The 24,037-nt window shown below is 42.3% G+C and overlaps 1 protein-coding gene across 1 annotated transcript in view; it reads left to right on the top strand.

The window, feature by feature from the left end:
* Positions 1–1,093: 1,093 nt before the first annotated feature.
* BEND7 (BEN domain containing 7) overlaps positions 1,094–24,037 on the top strand; it is a 46,012-nt gene continuing 23,068 nt past the window's right edge. The window contains exons 1-5 of the mRNA XM_059816663.1: positions 1,094–1,271; positions 5,100–5,183; positions 14,885–15,184; positions 21,151–21,273; positions 23,577–23,842. Of these exons, the coding sequence (XP_059672646.1) occupies positions 1,211–1,271; positions 5,100–5,183; positions 14,885–15,184; positions 21,151–21,273; positions 23,577–23,842 (834 nt within the window). The 5' untranslated portion in view covers positions 1,094–1,210. The remainder of the gene's footprint in view (positions 1,272–5,099; positions 5,184–14,884; positions 15,185–21,150; positions 21,274–23,576; positions 23,843–24,037) is intronic.

The following is a 24,037-nucleotide window of genomic DNA, read 5'->3' as shown; positions in this document are numbered from 1 at the left end:
GCTACAGTGACCTCCTGGTGACCATCGGAGGGTTGCCAGACGCGCTAAACCTCGCTCCTCCGCAGGACTGAGGCTCTCTTCCTCGGGCTACGGCGAGCCACGTCTGACTAACGCGGGCGAAGCTCAGCGTCCCTCGGCCCGGCCGGCGGCTCAGCGCGCTCCCCCGGGCCTGGGTCCACGACGCAAGCGGGCGCATCCTTGCCGTAATTACCGTACAACACGGCAAGAAGCAGCCGTGAGCGTCAGCCAAGCCCCGCTTCTGGGTTTTCCCTACTTTCCCCACGCCTCAGCCCCACCAGCGCCAAGTTCAACCCCAGCCCCGCCGGCCCGCGGCCCGGGAACGTCTCCGGTCCCGCTGAACACTCAGACGTGTCCCCCCCAGCCCCGCCGGGAGCCCGCCGCCGCCACCGGGGCCCGCGGGCAGCCCAGCGGCCCCGAGCGCCCGGCGGCGGCGCAAGGCCGCGCCGAGAGGCCGCCGCTCCCTCACGGCCGGGCACCCCCCTGCCCGCCGGGGAGCCGCGGGGCCGCAGCGCCTTCCCGGGGGCGGGAAGGGGAACCTGTGGCGGCGGCGGGGCACGGCAGGGGGAGCACGCAAGTGCCCGTGAGGGGGGGGGTGTGTGTGAGGTGAGGGGGGGCGGAGGCGGCGGGAGGCGGGGGGGGACACAAAATGGCGCTGCCCTCTCAGCCCCTCTCCCTCCAGCCCCCCTCTCCGCCGTCCCCGCGGCGGGGCCCGGCGGCGCCGGCCGTCTTCCCCGGCGTGTCGTGTGGCGGCGGGCCGGCCTCGGGGTGGCGGCTTACGGCCGGGGCCGGCGGAACCGCCGCGGGGCGCGCCGGGCTGCGCGCCGCCTTCCCCCAGCAGGTGGCACCGGGGTCCCGGAGCCGGCGGCGAGCCATTGCGGGCCGCCCTTCGCCGCCGGGCCGCGGCCGCGCAGCCGGCGGGGGGAAAGGCGGCGGCGGCGGCGGCGCTGCCCGGCATCGCCCCCGCGGGCTCCCCCCGCCGCACCCCGCTTTCCCTCAAAGTTTGGGGCGGGAGGTACGGGGAGCGGGGGGGGAAGACCGGAGCCAACTTGTCCCGGATCCCTTCATCCCCCCGCCGGAGCCGCCGTCTCCCAACCCCCGCGTGTTTTGCTGATTGAAGAGACGGACCTTGGTCCTGCCACCACCACCGCCGGGTGGCCGCCCGGCCGCCCCGCTCCTTCCTGCCCGCACCATGGAGTTCACCCAGAGGAAGAGAAGCAGGAAATCCCAAAGCTTTAAACTGATCAACGAAGGTAAGGCGGCGGCGGCGGCGGCCGGGGGGCGGCGGGGGCGGCCCGGGCTTTGTTCCCTCGCCGGGGGCAGCCCCGACTTTTGCACCGGGGGGAGCGGGGCGTTACGAAACGCCTGTGCTCCCGCTCCCCCGTATCGCCTCTCCCTCCCCGTGTCTGTTATTTAACTCCGCAATCCTCTGGTTGAACTCCCCGAAACCATTGCACGCTTTTTATTATTTTTTTAACCCCCCTCCCTTTCCTCTTTTTTTAAATTATTTTTTTGCCTGTGTGTTACGTGTTGTTTCAATAACAATCCCTCCAAAAAAACACCCCAGAAAGGTGGACGTGGTTGTTTTTTTTTTTTTTCCCAGGCAGATCTTGCACAAAATAAAGTTGGATCGTGTTTCGTGGTAAATCCTGCTTTGGGGGGGGGGGGGGGAAAGGTAAAATCGGGAAGAGAGCAAAAAATAATGACACTTGAGCAGCAACGGACCTCCTTAGTATTCAACTCCTGTAGATTTATTGTGGTTTGGGTGGGTTTTTTTTCCTCCCCTTGACTGCGTACCTCCGCGTATTTCAAAGAAAAGCCGAGTAGAGGTTGCTTTATTAAAAATCCACGCAGCTAATTAATTGTACGTGGGCAGGGGAGAGCCGCTGGCGTGTAACTTGTTCGCTCAGGGTGTGTTTGCTTTTGGAAAAGAGGGTATTTTGAAAGGGATCGCAGGTGGAAATATTTGGATTCATGTCGGGGAAGAAGCACAGCTCTGTGTTTCAGTCTTGTTGGGTTTTTAAATAAAAAAAAAGAAAGATACAGCCGCTGATAGGCTTTTTAACAGGTGGACTTCCCAGCCCTAGGGATTTATTTTGGTTGGGGCTTTATCCCTTCTCTGGCCGATGAGGTCTTTTTGCCCTGATGGATTTGACTTGAGATCTTTTTTCCTTTTATGTTTCCAAGTATTGGATGGGAATATCTCCATGAAACGCCGTGTGTGTCCAGCATGCCAAGTTCAAGGCAGGTGACTGCTTGGGTGTAATGTCACACTTGGGAAAGGGGGGACACATACACAAGTGTCGAGACTTGCTGGCTGAAGAGCAATGTCTTTGCAGGCGCTCAGCAAAATCACAGTCGATGCGAAGAAATTTAAAGATGGAAATAAACTCTTTTGGTAGGAATAGTAAATAATGACTGCTGTATCGTTGTAGCGAGGTCTGGAGCACTGCACATGCTCCCTGTTAAAAACTGGAGGGGCAGCGACCCGTCAGACTTGTCTGAAACGTGTTGGAGGTCTGTATGCGTTAGCAAACCTATCAAGAGGTTTAATTTTTATGGAGAACAGGTTTGGTTTGTGGGGTTTTGATACTGAACATGCTTCCGACTTTGAGGCAGAGTTAGTGCAGGACCGGGCTGGAACCTGGGGGGTTAAAGTGAAACATGTGGAAAAGCAAAACTGAAATCGAAGACTCGGTTTTATTTGTGTCCTAATGGGGCTGTAAAAAGAATATGTGCGCTATCAGAAATAGATTACGATTTTGCAAATTCTCAGTTGCCACTCGTTACGGGTTTAGATATGCCTCGGTGTATAAGACAATCTAGTTAACCTCGTTTTAATAGGTAAATTCAGTTATGATGGTACATTATTAGTAATTCTTATTTTATCTGGGGTCTCTTTTTGGACGTGGAAAGTCAAATAGAAAGCTACGCTAAAAACATATCCTAGAGAGAAAATTATGTCTTTGTACTCTGAGAATGGAGGAGATAAAAATCACATTTTGCATGTGAGTCTGCACTCGCATACTCTTTTTCTATCACAGTTGATTAGAAAGATAATTATGTATAAATAGTTGTCTCTTGTAATTGGCCTTTGCCTCTTGCTGGAGTCATTCCGTAATATCACAGTTTGGTGTTTACCGTTGTGAAATTGATATGGATTTCGCAGTGCCTGGACTGTGACATCTGAGGCAGAGAAGGAAACCAAAGAGAAAAGGGTGTGCTGTGTGTCAATTCGTTGGTAACACACCATTTGTTAACAATGTGCGCCCATACAGTGCTTATTCTGTCCCAAAAAGAACTTCAGAGCACCTTGTTGAGATGATCAATAATGACCAGATTGAGAGGAAATCCATTCCTGCACTAAAACGCAGCTGCCTCTGGGGTGAAATGTGGTGACTTTAAGGCGGCAGGTGTAGATCAGAAGGATATTATGACCAGCTGGATGTACGGAGGGAAGTGCTAGAGAAGAAACCACATCTAATCTAGAGATCTAAGGACCGTGAGTCTGTAAGTTGTTTAATTCCTAGTTTCCACATACTCACTCCTGCCAGATCTTGGACACCCTTGGGAGGAGGAAAATGCAGAGTGTGGTCGGTTGACCTTGGCTGGCCACCAGGTGCCCACCAAGCTGCTCCATCACTCCCCCTCCTCAACAGGAGAGCTGATGGCCATGGAAGGCAGTGGGCATAAATGCCATAGTGTTAGCCTTATGAAAGGAGCCTTTACTTCCTCAATGTCGTACCTCAAACTTCACTTTTAACTGTTTCACTTGTTGGGCATGCTCAATAGGCAGAGTAATCCTTTGCGTAGCACCTCGTCGCTGACCTCTCCAACTCCCTGTTGTGTTTTCCCCTAATTTTCTTTCCAGGCCCTTTTCTTTCTTTTGCATCGCTGTTTTAGGCTCGACTCTAGTTTACTTACTGGGTTGTTCCTCCTCTTGTGCCCTCAAGACAGTCATGCTGTACAAATAAACAGCACATTACAAAAAAAAGTTTGGTTTCCAGGAGACCTTTCTGATCCTGTAGCTGTTTTGTCAGAGGTGCAGGTGTGCTGCTCGCGGGAGCAGGAGCTGCTTATGCCACCTTCTGTTTCTGTTGTACCTTTTAAGTGAATCCCCCAAAGTGCTCTTTCATGAGTTAATCTCTGCCTTGCTTTTTGTGAGGCAGGTAAACATAAAAACCAGTTTACGGAGGGAGTAGCTGAGACCGTTGGGAACTGGGAGGGTGTTAAAGGAGTTAGGTGGGGAGGTGGCTGTTTCAAGACACTGAATAGATTGTTCGGTCTTGAACGATTTGCCGAAGGACAAAGTGCGTGCCAGTAGCAGAGTCAGAAATAGCATCCAGGAGAGCTGCCTTTAGACTTTTTTTTTTCTTGGACTTACTATCCCCTCTGTACACACATGTAAACAAAGCTCTGGTTTTACTGAACACCTGCGTGGGATTACAGCAGAGACCTTCACAGAAAAATATTCTTTTATTTGAAACAGAAATTCAGGGGTGACATTTTTTTTTTTAATCCTGTAACATCTCTGAATACGAGATGCTAATGTTTATTCTTAGGGTCATCACAGACGTTACTTTCTATAGGTGAATATCCTACAGTGTCCCTGATACTCCTTTCTTCAGAATTCAGAGGCCAGTGACACCAAGATGAGTCAGTATAGCTGAACAATGCAGTCCTCATGTACGTTGCTGAGTTTCTGATTGAAGTTTGAAAGTTTCCCTTGGTCTCTGGGCAGGTAAAGTTTTCATTATAAATCTGCTTTCCATCTGTAAAGCAAAAAGCCAGATAATTGGCATCTGGTGGGATAATTTGCTGTGAAAATGAACACAGTAATTTAGGGCAGGCATAGCTATTCCCTAAAATCTGTGAAATATTTGAGCTGAGTCTCTCCAGTGTGAGCAAAGTTTTTTTAGGAGGTGCTGATACAGAGCACATTTTCTGTGGTTGATTTGATGTACATGAAATAAACTGCAGATATATTGATAAATTATGTAGTAAAACTGTAGCAATGTGTTCAGTGTTCATTTTTTCCAGATCACTTGAGTTCTAATTTTTTTTATCGTTTTTCATTCCAGATTACCATCATGAGATATATAAGATCTCTGACTACAGCAATGATGTTAATGGGGAGACCAAAGAAACACAACCAGTTTTTTTAGGTATGTGCTTGTGTTGATTAATTTCCGAGCAACATAGCGTGGCCATTTGCAATTAGGGAGGAAAAAAAAATCTCTGTGCAAGCACAGGAAGCGCCTGCCATTGTTTAATATGACGTTCTTTTCAAGACCTTTTTATTCTATGAATTGCCAATATATCCTTTATTAACACTGCTAAAAGTTGTAATTTCAGACATAAATGTTTATTAGTGTCTACACACAGTGCTAATTATCACTCACTCAGAGAGCCAGATGCTGACTCTGCAGTTTTGCAGTTCTGTGCTCACCCCATTTACATTGCATATTCGCTGGCATGCTTCACTGGCAATAGTTTGTGTAATTGGGGTATTACATCTTTGACATCTGGATAACAGAAATTCAATTTCCAGGAAGCTGCTATTTGTTTGGTTTTGCTTCTGCCTTGGGTGGGATAGAGGATTAATGTGCTGTCTTAATGTAATGTCCTTTCACCTCTGTAGCCTGCCTGCTAATCCTGCCATGGCAAAATTAAATTAAATCAACAGTTAAAAATGTGTAAAGAAAACAGAAAAGTAACATAGAGTCTGCAGCATGATACGTACTACAGCATGATAGGACTGGTTATCGGTGAACCTTTATCTTTCCTGTCTGTGTGCTTTTTGTCCCGTATAACTCCTCAGATGCTTCTTCCTTTCCTGCTTCCAGCCCCCTCCTGTTGCATCTAGAACCTCACCTGGGTATTGCACCTCTTGACAAAAATTTGGTGGGCCAAATTCAGAGGAATAAGGGCCAGATTTTCGAGCTACAGTAATGACTCTTGCCTTATAAAGCAAGCTCTTGGACACCTTGCACAGGCTTTGGAGAAAGCACGTGCCTCTGCAGTGAGAAATTTGAAGGTGTCTGCCTCTCCTTAGCTGCACCAGCAGCTTAAACATTTTTGTAGGATGATTTAAGGTTTCTGTAGTCTGTGTGTGTTGCCCCCTGGAGCCAGCAAGAAGCATTGGACCCGAGTGTGTGAATCAGCACCTTAACTCAATCTGCACGCAAAATGCCTTTGTCTCCGTAATTCAGTGTGCCACATCCTCTTCTAGAGGTCAGCAGCAAATGGGAGAGAAAAGGAGGATAGCTTGGGCAGTGTGGAATCTTCTGATGGTTGGAATATTTACACGGGGGTGAGAGCTGCGTTAAATTCTCTTCTCAGCTTCTCGCCATTGGTATTTTGAGCAAATATTTCTTCCCTACACCCATTTAAAGGGAGAAGTGAAGGTGGCTGCTATACTTTGCGTTTGGATTTCATGTTCTGTAAGCACTTCTGGTCAAGTCTGATAAACCTGATAGAGTGAGCTCCACCAGAGGTTTACTTTGAATGCTTTCTTTTCCAACCCTAAATCATGATAAAGCTTTGGCACGAGTTAGGCATCTAGCTGCTTAAGCCAGTATGCTTCTAGGAATGTGCGGGGGTCTATGCTTTAACATCTGTGCCATGAGTCCGCCCAATTGATTTTGGTTTTGGTTTGGCTGTGTTGTCTTTGGGTTTGTTTTGGGAAGTTTTTTGAGTATGCCCAGCTTTTCACTGTGACTGAATGTGCTCTGGTATTTAAGTGCCTAAAGTTCACCTATTTCGAGAACCAGTCAGAATTTAACCTTTAAGACTGTGAGTCGTATCAAGGATCTTCCTTACCAGGTACTGAAGCACGGAGTTGCAGTCCTGGGAGCCCACCTTCAGTTGCTATGAATAGAAGAAGGTGCTGTTTCTTGGTGATGTCCTGAGCGTCCAATCAGATTTCCTCAAAGTATTTTGGTTTTGACAAGACTGAATGATGTATAACCGTGCAAGATTTGTAGACTATGCTTCTTTTTTTTCCTTGTGAGTTGGGTTCAGTTCAGTAAGTTACTCAGAGCTCACTTAACTTTCTCCACTTTATCTTCAGTAGGTTACTTTGGTGTCCACTTCTATCCAGATTCCTAGTGACAAAGGCACTGATCTGAGATGTAGGGAAAGCAGTGGCAGGGACTGAACTCAGCAGAGAGCACTTGAAATCTGGGCTCCCAGCTTTCGGCAGGGATGTGGGATGAGTGGTGTTTGGCATTCCAGCTTTTCTTTAAAAAAATTCACATTGCATGGAGTAATATTGTGCTTCATGGATGGTGGGATCACAACACTTTCCCCAGCTTGGTGTCCTGTCCACTAATAAGGAGCTTTAGGGTATAATCACTGCTTCACCTGATATCATTATTTTATGCCAAAATTCATCCCAGAAGAATGTTCATCCCAACTTCTTGGTTTAGAGTCAAGTTTGTTCTCTAGTTTAGGTGTTTTAACTGATCCATGGGATCAGCTGTTGAAACCTCAGTGTGATGCAGCCTTTAGTATGTGAATGGATGCTAAGATACATCATAGAAACTATTACCTTTAGAAAAGGTGAAATGTTAATACGAACGAGTTGAATAGGATGTGCGCATGTTTTGGTTGCACAGTTGAGAACGATGAACTCAACCTGAAGAGATGCACTGTCGAGAAGGAGCTTCTAGGGTAAATGACTAAATCAGAATAATCCAGTTTATTTAACATGCAGATAAATTGAGGATCAAATGTCAGGAAAGACCTGTTGAACCTAGATGGTCTTTTTTGCACCAGCACAGATGGGCAAAACATGACTTTGTGTAAATGTAGGCTGAAAATTGGAGGAAGCTTCAGCGCAATTAGAGGAACATGGTACGGGATGTGACCTCTGACGGTTGCAATGTTGTAAAGTCCAGCTGCTTTTTGAACGGAGCTTGGTAAGCTTGGGAAGTTTGCTCATGTGATGCAGTGTTGGAATGGGAGATGTGGTGGCTTGTCCTCTCCTCTGGTCCTTTATTCTGATAAGATGATAAACAAGAAGTCACGTCTTTCTAGACAAAGGGCATACTAAACACAGCCTTTATAAAATTTGGGGGGGGGAGGGCAGAATATTGGTACTGTATTTTGCAGATGAGGACTGGCATGTCTTTTGTTTTGAAGTGAAGGGCTTAGTTATCTGATACCAGGAGAGACTGCTCAACCCGAAAAGGAGGAGGCAGCCCGAAGTGCTTAAACCTTGAATATGGACAAGATTTCAGACAGACCTGACTTCAGCTTTTACCAGTTATCAGCATAAACCTTCTGTCACAGGGCTGCTAGCCCAGACTTGGAAATACAAGCCCATGAGGGGACTGTACACCCATGTCTTGTGGACAGTGCTGGTTAAACCTAGCTTGTCTATATAAAAAAAATCTTTTGCATACACCACATTGTTTTTTTCAGTCTTAATATTTTATTATCATCACAAAAAAGCGGAAACATAATATACCTCCAGACTGAGTGTTTTTACAATGCTTTCAACTTGAAATTCAGGCTCTATGTTTGAAAGGTTAATGTAGAAAACTAATTATATTATCCTGGTAACCAAATGTGTGATGAGACATTTGTCTGTGTAATTAACAGTGAAGAACTTTTATAGTTTCATAAAATGGAATGCTACACACAGTGTGCTTGGAGCATTTGTTTTGAAGAGATGTCCAAACCAGAGATGTTTATGACTGATATAAAGTGGAACTGAAATGTACTGTAATGCAGGTGTCTGTGCATTTTACAGCATTTCGCATTGTTGAAATGGAAGGCAGCAGATTAATAACTTCGGTATGTCATGGTAAAAATAAATAATGTGTTCTTGGAGCAGAGGAGCGATGCATAAGTTACTCACTAATTTCAAGAATTTATTCTGTCCCAGAAATAATATCCTTTGCAGAAAAAGTTGACTTAACACAAGTCTGTGAAGTTACTTTTAATAGAATTATATCTCAAGTCTGATTGTTGCATTAGTAGCTTCTGTAATTAAGACTGCATAAAAGTTTATTTTATATATCTGTGTTCTCCGATGATTCAACTTTGTAAAGCATTTCCCTTTGGGGCTGAAGCATGATCTTGACCTGGGATATTTCCAGGAACTGGGGGAAGTTGTTGCATATCTTTTTTTCTTTTCTTTTCTTTTTTAAAGTATATGACCCCATTAATACATACATTTATTGAACAGTTGCTCACTTGTCCTTTCCTGAGAGATTTAGCTGTTGCAGTGTGGCGTGAAAGTGTGTAACTTATGCTTCTGTATCTGCTCCTGTTGGGTGTTTTGAAACTGTTTCACCAAGCTCTTCAAAAGAGTTATTTTGTGGTGGTGGGGGTGGCCAGGCCACCTAGGCTGATCCAGCTTCTAGAGAAATAACCCCCCAAATCCTGAGTGGTCCCAGGGTCTGATCCTGGGTTTCATTCTGTAAATTGCTTTTCTTACACTAGTGTTTGTGATGCTTACTAACTTTCTGTGTCACATCGTAGGCAGGGGTGTCAATCCACCCATATACTTCCATGCTTGGTTTGGGAGTAGGGGGTCTAATTTGAGGGTGATCCAGTTTTCTTGCAGGTATAATCTTAGTGCTTTGTGTGGTGACATGAAGATAGGTAAGTGCTTTTAAATGACATTTTAGATCACTGCTAAGATGCCTCAACTAAGACAGCTTAAATGTCCCTATATGTTACCTTAAGGTAGTCAAAGTGCCCGGCTCATAACTCATGTTGTTTGTGTGACTCTCTGACATTGTTCGTGACCACTGCTCTCCCTGCTGACTTGGGGTTTAGGTTTTTAATTTGCAAAGCGTGTTGTTGCCTGTGTTACTTGTTCAATATACGTTCTTATATGCCAGCAAAGACTGGGGATCACTTATTTGAGAAATGCGTGCTTACTCCATCGATTTAGCTACACAGATGCCCGATTCAAATTATCCACAGAGCAGTCACAACAACTTCCCATGTGATTTAGGAAACCTTTGATCGGATAAAGAACCATGCACATGGCTCCTCTATTTTCCCCATGCTGACCTTCACAATTTTCTATCTCAGGACCACTTGCAGTACAAGATGACAGTGGCAAAAATATCTTGAGTTTTGAAAGTTACAGTTTGATGTGGGTGTAGTTTTTACTGAGAAGGGATGCCTAGCTCCCTTCTAGGATAACTGTCTTTGAAGGAAATACTTGAATACCATGTAACATTCAAAAAGGTGTTTTGGTGAGTTCAGCCTGGCTGTGCAGCAGAGATGTGTGCCCTGCATGCACGTGCCTCCCGATTCCTTGAGCTGCTCTGAATTAGCCCTTACAAAATCCTCAAATACATACGGCAGCCGAGTTTTGCTGGCCCCCTTCCAGGAAGGGCAGCATTCAAGTGGTGTCTAATAAACTGGCGTTTAATATGTTCAATTATATAACCCGTTGCAATTATTTATTATTTTTTATTGCGCTTTCAAGCCATATGCATCGACTTCCACTTTTTCTCACCTCTGAAGCCTTGTTTCCTTACAAACCAGGCTAATGTTGTCAGCTCACGTGTGCTTGTCTGGCTGTCTGACGCTGCTGTTCCTACCCTCTCAATAGCTTTTGAACTCATCCGCCAATTTCAGCCTGGTTTGACACAAAAGTGGAAATCCGTGAGATAGAAAGTACCTTCAGCAAGCAGCCTGATGGAGGAAAAGGCTCTGTTTGTATAGCCAAGAAAAGAAGAGTTTCTGTAGGAGTTTCATCTGCCAAAACGCAACACAACGTAATATTAGACACTAATTCATAGAAGATCAAACTGTATTAAAAAAGTCAATTACTCATTAATATTTCCCAAAACATATGAGAAACATAAATGTTAAAAATAAAGAAATTAATTGCAAAATATTGGGCCAAGAGAACATTATGGTTATTTGTTTATATAAGTCAAAGGAAGAAAACGTCAAATACAGACGATTGTCCAACCTTAACTCTATTCACTTGTTTATACACTTTAAAACACATACATTAATTACAGATGTGGTTACCACTTCTCTGATACTGGAATAAAATTAATATTTTAACGTATGGGTATGGTTGCATATAATTATATAATTCTTTTTAGCACTATGATGATATTTGACAAATTATTTGGGAAAAGTATAATAACTTGTTTGTAGGCAGTGTGCTATATTTATATTAAGTTTAATAAGCATAATAGTGAAAAGATGGTCAGGCATGTAGGGGCAAAGAATGGAATTAATGAATTGTCAATAATATTTTGTTAACTGGAGTTGTTTACAGGTCTGGTGCTTCAGACAGGTGCACACTTAGCATGTGGATGCTACTTCATCCTAGGACAGTTCTGGTTTACATTTGTGCATTTGTAATTTTTAACATTTTTACATCTTTCAGAGCAGGAAGTTTTTATGCTGTGCACACTTTCAGTAAGGAAAGAGATTGAAATGAATTTTAGGGAAATTCCTTTTTATGACTATTTAATGTAGCATTTATGAAAGGGCCTTGTTTTGCTTTTTTTTTGTTTTATAAGATTACAGTCAGGCCACGTGGAAAAAATAGGTTGTATATAAGGGGCCATCCTAGAAACAACTATAATAGTAATTTTTAAAAAAATTGTTAATATGTTTTTGTTATGACTATTATCACCTTTACATAATAAGTTCCTAAATAGGGCTGTAATTTGCCATGCTTATCTATTTTGAGTAGGATTTGGTAAGTATTTTAGTGTTTTGCAAGTGTCTTCATTGGCTTCAGATAAAACCAAAGGGATTACATGGGGAATCTAAATGGCAAAACCTGTAGCCTGCCGATCGGAGGCATCCCCCTCTCCTCGAGAGTGGTGAGGACCATGTACATGTACAGGGGTACAGGGAGAGGCTGAAATATGCACCACTCCTCCCATGCCTCAACATCTATCTCAGCAGGCTTTTCACATATAGGTAATGCAGATTTTGATGTAATAAACTATTTTTTTTTGGTGCTTGATGGTCCCATTCAGCATTTTAAAAGGAAGGCTGGCTCTTCCATAGGACATAGTGGCTTGAGCTATTTTGTTTCCTCTGTGCCCCATCTTCCTTTTTTTTTTTATTTTTAAATTACATGGTTATTACCTGTGAAAATCATCAGCAGTGGAATAGCTGATAACAAAATGTTATCGTGGGGCTCTAGAGCTAATAGCCAAGTGAGATAACCAGGGAGCAAGAAGTTAAATCTGTTACTGGTCTTGCGCCTGCCTGCAGACTCAGATGGTGTAGCGTCAGCTACTCTCAGCTCGTCTCAGGAATGATGCTGCTGTCGCTGGCCAGTTACAAATTAAAAACTGTAAAAAGTCGTAACTGAGAGAGGGGTGATGTAAACTTGCACTGAAGACTAAGTCAAGCTTATAGCCTGTATGTTTTTAATGCCCTTCCTTACAAAACAGAAGTAGTATGTAAAAAACAAAACAAAACAAAAACCCCTAAAACCAACCAAACAAAAAACCACCACCACCAAAAAACGCAAACAGAAAAATCCCTAAAAACAACAACAACAAAAAAAACCCCCCTAAACAAGTTCACAAAGGGGGGATCTCTCTGTTTTAAGTAGGGAGCTACCTAAACACAAAGATATGCTTAGGTAGGATGCAAGTTCAGGGTTTTGTTGTAATGTAAATGTAGGGTTTTTTGGAGGTAAGTATGCTCATGTCACTGTATAGGAAGGCTTCGATATGAAGAGCAAGGGACCAGAATCAAGGCTGAATAAGCTCAATTAACATTAATATTTTATGTAATTGGGTAAGGGAAATCTAATCTTTCCAACAATGTGTCACCCGACAAGCATGCAGTCACTACACCTGACAGGAGGAGGTGGGTGGGAAACTTTTTTTTTAATATTCAGATACAATTTGCTATTGAATACAAATCCAAATTGCCAACAAAAGACTCTGAGAGCCTGGTGTACTGCTAAATGGTACGACAGTAAGGGATTGCTTCATGCTCCGGTGTCGTGGGAGCATTTGGACCTTGGATATGGTGGGCAGATCCAGCCATGTACAGGAGAAAGGCAGTCTTCAGTGTACAGGTCTGAGTATCTCGATAATTGGAGTCCAGTGGTACTCTGCAGCCTCTCGAGGTTGGGAACTGCAAACAGTCAACCCCTGGTTGGGTTGGGGCCAAAAAGTGTTATTTTAAAGGAATTGGTGCTGTGATTTGTTAATTAAATCACGCCTGCATGCACAGATCTGCAGGCAAACCAACAAAATAAATATAATAGAGAACTTCCTTGCAGAGGGTTTTTCTCGCCTCTTTAGCTGGAGTGGAAACGGTGCTAGAGTATCACTGTACAGGGTTGGCAAATATTTTTCTAAGTTTGGACTCGAAGCTTTCTTGCAAACCGCCCACTCTCCTCGCTGGATCGGGGTGGGCTGGAGCCAGCTGGCGCCGGCCCAGGGAACCGGTGCGCCAGGTCAAGCGGGAGATGCTCTGATTCAGCAGAGGCTGGAGCAGATCGTACAGCTTGTCTCCCCTTCTGCTTATTCGCCTCCTGGAGCAAAAACTGCCTCTTTTGGGTACTGTGCGTCCCTGGGTACGCCGGGCTTGCAGCGTGTCCCAGCCACGTTGAGCTCGTCCTGTGTTGGGGAGGGGGTTGCTGCTCTCTTAACTGTCTGGTTTAGCCAGCTATCTAAGCGTGCGCCTAGGTTTAGGCAACTGAATAGTGCTGCTGAGTTGATAAAATTGTTCATGTGCCTGGCATTAGCACACTTTCAAATACCTTGTTGAACTAGAGACAATGCACGTTGCATCTTGGTTTTTGGAGGGTTGTTTTTTTCTTCTGAAGTTTCCTTTGCACTATCGCTTTGCCAAAAATAGGTTTATTTCAGGAAGCGCAAATGTAAATTGAATAGAGGATACCAAGTATTACTGTATTAAGTATACTATAAAAGAAGGTTGATTCATCAATTTCTTGATCTTCGTTATCTCATTTGCTTGGGATGTTTGATTTTTCTATTACCAGTAAAAAAATAGAAGCTTCTTATTTCAGAAGGGGCTATGAACACTTCCTTATTACTAGTGAAATGTAATGTATTCTTTAACGAGCAAAATAGCTACTATCTGCCCAAAACACATATATTCATTGTGCAATCAGCAGTTTCATACATAAAATTAATACTTAAATGGTGCCAGGAGTATTAAAGTACGTAATTGTTATTATTTAAATGCCTTGAATTTATTTGGAACAGTCACATTTTTCTTGTATATATTTTCATTTTGTTTTCATAATCTACATTTTTAAGACATCCAGCAGTTAGGCTATGTATGGTTATACACGTACTAGCTGCTTTTTAATTTATTCCTGTATAATCCAGTATTATTAAATTCTGTGGACTAAGGAACTGATCCTGTTCATTAAAATCAATAGATGCAGTGTTGCTCTGCATGTGTGTGGTGTGGTGCTTTGTGTGTTTTATTTTTTCTTGGTAGGATCTATCCTTCAGCATATAGCAAACTGATAGATAAAGGGTCTGATCCTTTAGGCTTTACTCACGGAAAATACCCACTGATGTCAATGCCTGAATAGGATCAGTCTCTTAAAAGGATAGTTTATTTGAAACTGCTTTAGCTATTATTATTTCTTTCTGGAGAAAAATAATCTTACCTATCAAAGCTTTAGAAATAGTATCAAGAAAGCCAAGTTCAGCACGTCTTTCAACCATGAGATGTCAACCATCGCTGTGTTAAAGCGTAGCCTGGTACATGCCAACAACCGCTCAACCATCTCTTTTCTTTCTTGTCTTTATTTATTTATTTTTGTACTTCAACTCTTATTGGCATCTAAAATCATTAATCTCTACCCATTACCGTTTTTGCTAATTTACAGTGATAACTGTGGCTCTATTTTCATTAGGAGATGAAAGCCGGGAAATTAAAAAACAAATTACAGGGATGAGAAGATTACTGAATGACAGCACTGGAAGAATCTATCAACGAGTTGGCAAAGAAGGAGAAAAACTGAAGGAGGAGCCCCAAGACTTAGACTTAGCCTGGGCCCAGCGCCTGAATCCCCCTGCAGAGTCCCAGGCGAGCCTTCATCCTTCACAGAGCGGTGCATGGAATGAATTATCACCCCAAGCTAGCCATTTTTCGGGGCAATACGGAACTCGATCCAAAACGTTCCAAAATCAAACGCGAACCGTGGCATCCAATGGTATGATCTGCATTAGATACTGAGAACAATACCTTTTTTTTTTCTCTCTCCTTGTACTGTACCAAATTTCTGCCTTTGTTGTGATGATTTATTGTACTGCTGCACTGAAATCAGTTATAGTTCAGAGTCTACAAAATGAGCACATAGTTATCACTTTGAAAAGGTGCGAAAGTGGGCATGGTGCATTCTGCTACCATCTGTCTTAGCTTTTAGAATGGATTCGGTGATAGGACAGAATTACTCAATGCTGTTACAGGTTTAATTTCTATACAGTACTTATTAAAACAGCTTTTGCCATTGTTATTAAATTCATAGCTAATTAAATGTCAACCTCTACCACTCCTCTTTGCAATGAGTAATGTAACACTGTTGTGACACCACTTGCAGAGCAGGATTCTACTGACTTTCATAAAGGGATGGCATCAGCCTTATAACTGGCTGCTGAACTTCAGGTACAAATTCCCATCACAGCCTTAGGCTTTTATTCCAATGGGACCACTGGAGAAAAGAGATGATGGAGTCTACCTATGAACAACATGTACTAGAACATGGTCCATCTTGTACTGGTGAAGAATTCTGCCCTAAAGTAGATAGCAGAGTGCCCTTAAAATGCTTTTCTCTTGGTGTTTTAAGTCCCAGAGAATGGAGGTTTTACTGCCAGATTGCTGAAGGTCTTCTTTAACAATCTAAATTCAATTCAGGAAGCTTTTCTCCTGATATTCAACACTAAATTTAGAGGGGGGTTATATTAAAGGAGTGCCTCGGTTCTAAATTCTGGAAAATAAAAAATTGTGATATTGCATCTCAAATCATTATCAATTTCCAGTTGATTCTGAAGGTATTCATACTTCCCAATAGGTGCATCTGATGTGTATCCTTCTTTAAAGTCATACAAGTTCTCATTGCTTGTAACAGTTAAAAAGAAAAATACTATTGTTATACTCAGTACTGTCCTTTAGGAAGTACTGTCACTGCACTAAAAAACATACAGCCCTAGGTTTCACCAGATTAAATGCTTCTCTGTAGAGCCAATGGTTCACACAGAGATACCGGTTGACCTGGAGAAAGATGATGCAGGAAGTCATGCTAGTTTTATTTATTTTATAATAAAAAAAAAAAGTTGTTGTTTTTTCAAAGGTGCAGATCCAGGGGAGAGGGAAAAACACTTGATGGGATTTAGCATCCAAGTCTAAAACTGTGCTTTTGAAATCCCACCATAACAACCTTCTAAATGTGGAAGGACCTGAAATTCATCACACATCTCCCTCTTTGCCCTGAGAGTCCCTGGGCACCGGCAGGGACAGTTCTCTGCATGCACAGAAGTGCCCAAGCCTGCATAGCTTAGGTGCCTAGTTCCCAGATCCAGAAAGTAGGTGGAGCAGCACCTCTATCCCCTCAGGGGCCTGAGTCAGCATGTGAGCTAAAACGTGTTGACAGGATTTGGCCCCATATGCAAGAAGATGTCAGCGTTTTAATTTTTTGTATAAGGAAGAATGGTTTGGCTGATTTATGATCTCCTACAGGTTAGAACAGTCTGTGAGACAGTAGAAGGGTTGGGTTGAGCGACCTCTGGGCTGGTCAGGAGGAATGTCCAAGCTCCCAGCTCTTGGGGAAGTGCACCAGGAGGCACTTTCCACCCCTCCCTCTGCAGCTGTCCTGCTGCAGAAAGGAATGCAGTCTTTTAGGTTATTACATAAAGATGGGTGCGGGCCCTCTCTGGCCACATTTGAAAAGATGACATGCATAGCTCTTTGAGAGCAAGATTTTAGGTGTCTGCCTCCAGTGGGCTGTTGTGATCCTGCTGAACGGTTTTGCTGCTTTGGCTCCGAAGCCTGGTCTCTAGGAAAGGAAAACTTTTGATGCGTTTCTGGGCTATAAGCAAGCTATGAAACTGCTCCTCACCCAGCACACAGCTCTTCTGGCTGGCTGTTCCAATGTGCCTGGTTCTCTCCATCCCTTGCATGGGGAGCCTGAGTATCTAACTCAGTAATTTAGGTGTTATTCAGAGGATGGACAAAGTCCTTAAAAGCTGGGTGTAGAAATGCAATCAAATATTAAAGGACCTACTACTCCTTGGTACTTACCATGGTGTTTAAACTCATCTGAGCAAAACCGTTCAGTTAGGACATAAGCTTATTACCTGGGGCTGTCAGTCCTGGGTCATCACTGGGGAGATGTCCAGGCTTCTATAGCAGGCAGTCTGAGTCCAGAAACTGTTTCTGTCCATTGGATAGATATTCTATAGGAAGCCAAAATATATGTTGTAGGCTGTGTGAATTACTCAAATTTGAATGTAATAGGGATCTAAGTCCATCTAACTAGTATAGTTATCTACTCGCATGGTAAATGTGGTTCAAGGAAAGGCTGGAATGGATGTTGAATTGGTGCTGGTGTTGAAAGTAGTTGTGAAAAAGGTATTGGCAAAAATAGACAAACAGAGAAAAGGAGGAATGGGGAGAGCCTAGGCATTGCTGCAACAGAGGGAAGAGTAGGAACATACTTGAAAAGCAAAGTGATTTATTCCAGACCAGGTTTAAGGCAGTGGTTCCACAAGTCAGGATGTTAGGTAGACATCTGTGACCCACTGTGTTTAGAGGAAGCCTCTTGGGGCCACAACCAGTGAGTAGCGTATCTGCCCTATTAGAGAAAACAAATTCATAGAGTCTGTCTAAAACATTTTAGTTTCGTTTCCTGTGTTGTGTAGCAAATCCGGCAGTGATGCAGCAGCTGAATTGCTTTTCAGTTATGTCAAGATGGTTTTCAATGGATTGCACTTGCACGCTTTTCAGATGTAAACTTGTGGGAGCAATGCTACACTAGGTGAATTCACTCTCAGCAGATCCGGTTGCAAGAACCACTCTCTGTCCTGGGCTACTTGCTGCTGACACAGGGGAAGCAACTAATGTATGTGTGTCGTCTCCTTCTCTCAATCATACAAGCCGGTATCAAATTTGCCTGCTGGCTAGCTTCCAAAAGAGAGGGAGATGGCTCTTTAAAGGCTCCTTCATAAAAATAAAAAGTCTGTCCTCCTTTTAAAATTAAAAATTGATTTATAACAAGTCGAAAAGGGTTACTTTTGTCCTCTAAAAATGATAAAGATAGTGCTTGGAACAATGACTGAGAACACTCTACAAGATGTTTCTTACAACACAGTAACCTATCAGAAGAGGGAGGATAGAAAGAAAATAAAAAACCCTCATGAATATGTATGAAGTCAGTAGAACCCTGCTTTGATTTGAAATATTGGTGGTCTTTTTTCCCATTTCCAGTACCTATGGTAGATTTACATGGGTAATTTCTATCAATGCTAATGGGGATTATAATGTAAATCCCCCATGCCTCAATGGGAAAATAGACCCTTTGGTTTTCCATCAGGAGACTGCATGCCTGTGTGCTTTCATTAGGAACGTGTTATATTGCAACAGGAAAGATGTACAGGTGTTTACTGATACAATTTGTCCAAGTTTTCACATGCAATTCACTACAATGTAGAGTCTTTGTTAAGAAGGAAATGAAAGCCACCAGCTCTGTCTCCCACTGTAGTCTTTCAGATGTTTTTTCCAGAGGCGCACTAGAATATTGGATTCTGATCAAGAGAGAGGATGGGCCTTGTCCTGAGGAGCTTATTAGTCTAAAACAACTGAGAAAGCACTGGAGGAAGCATGTTCTTACTATGTATTTGTCTTTTATTGATAAAACTCTCCTCATTTTCTGCGACTCCCTGTTTCTGGGAAACAGATACCCATTTCTGGGGTACCTGCTTGTCTTACTGAAAGGTACGGAGTTGTGCTGATGCTATTAAATTATAAGTAGTCTTGAACCTCATCTACTTAAAAGTCTACCTTTAACAAATAGGTAAAGGGTATTGGTGGAGCCAAGTTGCGGGAATCTGAGTAATCTGCTGCAAAGCTAAAGATAGCATTATTTTTTTTCCCCTCTGTACCTGTAACAATGGGCTAAATGCTTTATGGACCATTGAAAAGATAAAATCCCATCCATGCCCCAAGGAACTTTCAGTCTGAATAGACAGTGTACAAAGGAAGGGTGAGATCAAGCTAGGCAGAGTCCTGCTGAGTCAGTAACCTGTTTTTTGTTTTAATTTGAGGCTCTCAGCCTGTTTTTCAGATTGCTTTTAACATTTAAAAAGTTCTTGTAGTTACAGCTGAAGAAGCCAGTGGAACTATCGCATTCATATTTGCTAGATTTGCAGAGATTCTTAAATTACTCCATTTATCTTTATGCAGTATTAACAGTTTCTGTCCGTAGATGATAATTTAAAATACCAAAATTTGTAATTGCAATAGTGTGGACAGTAAATATCTGAGGAAAGGAGGAGAGCAACACCCAGAAGATCAGTTTAGCTTCACAAGTAACTCACTTTTGGGATAATGACCACCAGTTTTCTCAAGCCTGATAGATGTTGCTTCAGAGCTGAAGGACTGAATGGGAGGAGGTAGAGAACAAGTACCTGGAAAGGGAGTTTTGAGGATGGAAGGACATGTTGGAAGAACTAGGAAAGAGTGGGAGCGATTTAGTGGTGGCCAGATTTTCAGCCATTTTAAATGAGGATTGAAGTCAAGGAATCTATGTGGGTCTGACATCAGGGGAGCTCTGATGAAAGAATGCAAACCAAACGTAAAAAGATATTAATAAACTGGTTTGGCTTCAGAGGAGAGCAAAAGTAGTAATGAAAAATGGGAGGATTTGTGAGCGAAGATTAAATGAGTTGCTTATGTTCACTTTAGCAAAGTAATGATTAAAGGTCACCTGATAACTGTCAGGCTGTGGAAGAAAAAGGGAAATACATTCTCTGAAGTCCACCACATGTGACACCAAGCGAGATGATTTTTGTTAGATCCATTTGTACCTATCTTCATAAAATGATCATCCCTCCTTTTGCATGCTTTGATGAGCAGTTAAATAGCCATCAATTTAAATGACTGTAAGCACATTTTGAAATGAAGGGGGGTGCATCCTATCTGGCTTTAGTTTTTCAGATACTGCTAGGTTTTTTGTTGAATTTCAAATTTTTTATTTGCAGCATTACAGCTAGGGATACAGCTTTTTTAAACTAAAGCGCAGGGTACAACTGTTCAGGTAAAGCTTGAAATCTCTGAACTGTTTACAGCCTGTAGTAATTCAAGATCTACGGTGCAAAACTTCTGGAAAGCAAGGCAGTAATAAAAGCACTGCAAAGGGCTAGAACTAAATGTTAATTCAGTTAAACACTAGTAAGAATTACTAGAAAAGAAGAATCTGTTAAACTACTCTATTAATTTTCAAAGGGGAACTATGGAAAGCCCATCTCATAGGTCACAGTGCTGGAAAACGTGCTATAGAAAACAATCCCACCCTAGCAAACAGAAGAGCAGATTTGAAGGCTTTCCTTGCTGGTCGATCTTTTCCATCCTGTTTTTTTTTCCTCTGAATAGGGGATTTTTTTTCCTTCTCAATTATTCACATGGTAAAGAATCACATGTAACATTCAAGCAGTTTAAAAATTCTTAGGCCCTCATTTAATGTGCAGTATAAACCTTTATTACGCAGACTGTCTTCATTCTTTGTAAGACTGTTCTGGGAGATGGGCTTTTTTTGTGTGTGTGTGATAAAGTGAGTATGTTTATAATGAGGTTTGGTGCTATTGTTATTCAAGATGAACTAGCCTGACAATAGAGAGCCCTGCTGTGAAGAGTGCATCGTATTCATGCTCTGAGCAGTCTTCTCCAGCCCATGTAACATTGCATCCCCTACTGTATATAATTGCACATACTAGTAATTGGATAAAACCTAGTGGCCCCTACCTCTTAAAAGAGACCATGTTGAAAATTATTTGCTTTCTTTCTTTGATTGTAATTTCAGGATCGGTTATATTGATAATAGTTTCAAACACCTGCTGGTAGTTGCTGTTTGGGTGTTTTTGTGTGGGTTACATTATCTCTCCCCTGTTTTGTTCCTCTCTCTTTCAGGAGAAATCCCAATGGTGAATTCATCAGTTGGACCAAACTGCTGTACGTGTAATTGCCAGTCAACCCTACAAGCTATTCTGCAAGAGCTCAAGACCATGCGAAAATTGATGCAGATTCAAGCAGGTACAATGACCGGTCCCATACATGTGTATCCATGACGAGCATCTTCTTGTTAGGCGGAATGGTCTAGTAAGACAGAAGTCTATCTGGAGACTTGGGAAAACCTGGACTGTTTCCTGCTCATTTGACATGTCATTCAAAGTCAAATTTTCACGGGCTTCTCAGAAATGTAATTTTTATTTCTCAGATCCTTACATGTAACATGGGATATTATCTTGTAGGAATCATTTAAGGCTAAATTAAAAAAAAAATCTAATGTGGTTAGATGCTCGAGTAATGTGAGCTGAGTGAGTAGGTCAATATGCCATAACCACCACCAGTTTTTTTTTTCACGGTGCATTCAGAGGTGCAAAATGCTACTTGTTATCTGCTTACTAGTTCGCTAATCTTAGGAGTAAAAAAAAAAAAAAATGGAAGGCCACTTAAAGTTATTGTATAACACTTCATTCAAAGATCTTTCAAATTACAGCTCCTTGGTAGCCTCAACTGAACCAGCAATAATCTGTTCATTGGGGAAAACTATCAGGGCTAGTTTTCTGCTAGGTTAGGAGCTGAAACAGAACAGTGCAGAGCCAGAAGAGCACTAGAGCCATCAAGATAACAAGGCCATGGTAGCTGGAGTTAGGAAGGTCATGGTAGGCTGCCATGAAGCTGCAGCCTTCATGCTTCATAAAAATTAGTGTTAATAATGAGGAGTTGGAGACTATGGAGATTTTGTCAGATGAGTTGCCCATCCATCATGAGTGATGGGGAGTGGAGCCATGGAGGTTTTTTCTTAGAGTGGCTGGATAAAACCTCTGGAAGGAAAGGGGGTGTTGAGTAATTAACTGAAATATGGGTGGAGTGAAGGGCTGACTAAACTCCTTGTCTCCACGGCGTATAATGCTTGAGTGAGCGACAGGAAGGATCAGACAGGTTTTGTAATATCAGTTGGTACACATAAAAATGCTTTTCAAAAATCATTGATTTACAAAGAAGCACATGAAGGCCCAGTTTTACAGCCTTTGCTGGGAGAGGGAATTCTTTACGCAGTTGCACCGATTTCATTGAAATTACATGCACCATTAAAAATGGCTTGTGGTAAAAGGTACAGAACTGGGGTTTATGCCAGACGAGCTGGCTCCTCAATAGCAGGAACATTTCTTATTTATTATGTATCTACAGTATAAGTACCTTGTTAATTAGTGAATCTCTTGATTCACTGGGAATAGTTCGTATTTTCTGGTAGGCATGAAATGATGGCTTTGCAGAGAATAAAACTAAAATGCAAACATATAAGTGAAAGTGTAATAACTTATTTTAGTATTCAGACAACTTTCTGTCTAAATGATAAACTACAAATTACAGTCTTGTAAATCCTTGCCACAAATGAAATACCCCAGAAATCATTTAATAAACAGTATTATAAGATTTGGGTTTTCTTCCTCAAGCTTTGTAGATGAGGACCATTTGTAGTTCACTTGTAGTTCGAATGAGTTTGATTTGCGTCTGACAAAACAAAGATGTGTAGCACTTTTGGCTTTTTTTGTTTTGACCTTAATCTTACTGATTCGTGCAGATAAATAATTGTATCTGCATAGCATTCTGCTGGAGGACTTACTCACATTGATATAGGTGAAGGATTGGTGCCTTAATTTATACCAATTATTGTGGATACTGGAAAATGCAAAATACTGGTAAATATAAAACAAGGCTTCTTAGGTTTGAGATGCAATACATGAACTGTCAGCTTCTGTGTACGAGCAAAACAAACTGATGCAACTTTGGATTACTTTTTTCCCAGAAATTAAACTACTGAATAGTGTTTTCACTCATTCTTGACATAATGGTACTTGAAATGTTCTTGCTGAGCTAATTAACTTGGTGACTACATTAATAAAAACAACTGTAATTGCATTAGCACTTATATTATCTTACTTTATCAGGAAAAGATGCTCAAAGACAATGAGATTCTCAGTCATTCAAGAGGGTATACAAATTAATCATTGCTTAAGTCCTTCGTGTCACCAACCATCCAGTGGTCACTAGGAAAAAGAGCTGCGTATTCCTAATTTTCCTAAGCTGCTATTAATCAGTATGTCTTGAAAAACCTCATAGTAGAGCTCAGTGTTGTTATCCCCATTGTACAGATTGGAAAATTATGCAAAGGTGATAAAATGTAGCTGTTTCACATGCACAAACAGCCCTGAAAACCATACCATTTATCCAGAAGATGAGTTCAGTGTGTCGGTAGTTTAATGGTGCATCTGTGTGGTTATACATGTGCCTTTGTCTATAAATTTAATTAATTACTTTCTTTCATTCAGTTGGGACTCAAAACAGACAGCAGCCTCCTGTTCCTCTGATTTGTGCGCAAAAGTCAACAATATCAAGAAAGAGGAATAAAAAGAAAAAACTGCCCCTCAAAACTGTTGAGCAAATTACCATGAATAAGAAACCCAACGCTGTAGAGAACGAAAAGAAGCTATCAGCAAACTCGGAACGATCGAGTCTGCAAGCAGTTGAACCCCCCCTAAAACCAGAAACCCCTGTTTCAGGATTTGGAATTATCCTTGAATCGGCTTCATCAGATGTAAGTTAATATTTTAATACACGGGATCACAGGATTTTAAAGCACTAACTAATTCAGCAGAATCAATACTCAAGTCAGCTTGAGTGTGTTCCCTCTTCTTGTTAGAATAAACAAGCAAATCTTGGATAGGGTTGAATGGAGGCAGTAGTGTTAGACGTGGGGAGTGCTGATTACAAAGTTTTGGGTTTTTTTTTT

Source organism: Gavia stellata, chromosome 4, assembly GCF_030936135.1.
Source record: "Gavia stellata isolate bGavSte3 chromosome 4, bGavSte3.hap2, whole genome shotgun sequence".
NCBI lineage: Eukaryota > Metazoa > Chordata > Aves > Gaviiformes > Gaviidae > Gavia > Gavia stellata.
This window is presented reverse-complemented; position numbering and strand designations above follow the sequence as displayed.